At 31.6% G+C, this 583-nt stretch overlaps 1 protein-coding gene across 1 annotated transcript in view; it reads right to left on the minus strand.

The window, feature by feature from the left end:
- Nucleotides 1-169: 169 nt before the first annotated feature.
- The window catches only part of LOC103582604 (nucleoside diphosphate kinase 7-like), a gene marked incomplete at both ends in the record, with an annotated part of 18,312 nt that continues 17,898 nt past the window's right edge, over nucleotides 170-583 (minus strand). Inside the window, 2 exon segments of the mRNA XM_008564152.1 lie at nucleotides 170-190; nucleotides 192-305. Coding sequence (XP_008562374.1) covers nucleotides 170-190; nucleotides 192-305 — 135 coding nt within the window.

Genomic DNA, 583 nt, shown 5'->3' on the forward strand with positions numbered 1-583 from the left:
ACGAATACAGATTTAGACAGATTTTCCTTTATATTTTGTCACCTTTATCCATGTACCTTCAAAAAAGTGGATATATTAAAAGTATACTTTAATTTCTATATGTAAAACACATCAAGAAAATAAATGTTAGCTAAATGAACTATACTTTTAACAAAATGTGTTGGACTACTGGATACACTGTATTTAACATAGCACTTACCTTCATTGACAGCATGGGGCTTAATAATGCAACAGGTACAAGTGGTAAATTTTGCAGTGTTTGCTGGCCCACAACCTCCACTTGAAGGAAAAAACAACTCCATTTCCTAAAGACCAAGAGAAATTACTTTGACATATGTGATCTTTCACCTTGAACTCATAGGATATTTCTGTGGGGGGGTAGGGAGGAGAAACTATGCAATTACTTTTAAAGTTTCATAACATAAATTCTTCTTTTCAAATTTTCAAAAAATGAATTTTGCAAAGACTCAGTTAACCCCGTTTCAAAATTTACAGTCAGAAGAACATATGAAGTACTAAAACGTCTAATATCAATAAATGTGACAGCTTTGTAAGTCTGAAAGAGATCTCATTTTCTAAAATT

This window comes from Galeopterus variegatus, unplaced genomic scaffold (genome assembly GCF_000696425.1).
Source record: "Galeopterus variegatus unplaced genomic scaffold, G_variegatus-3.0.2 Scaffold16941, whole genome shotgun sequence".
In the NCBI taxonomy this organism is placed as follows: Eukaryota; Metazoa; Chordata; class Mammalia; order Dermoptera; family Cynocephalidae; genus Galeopterus; species Galeopterus variegatus.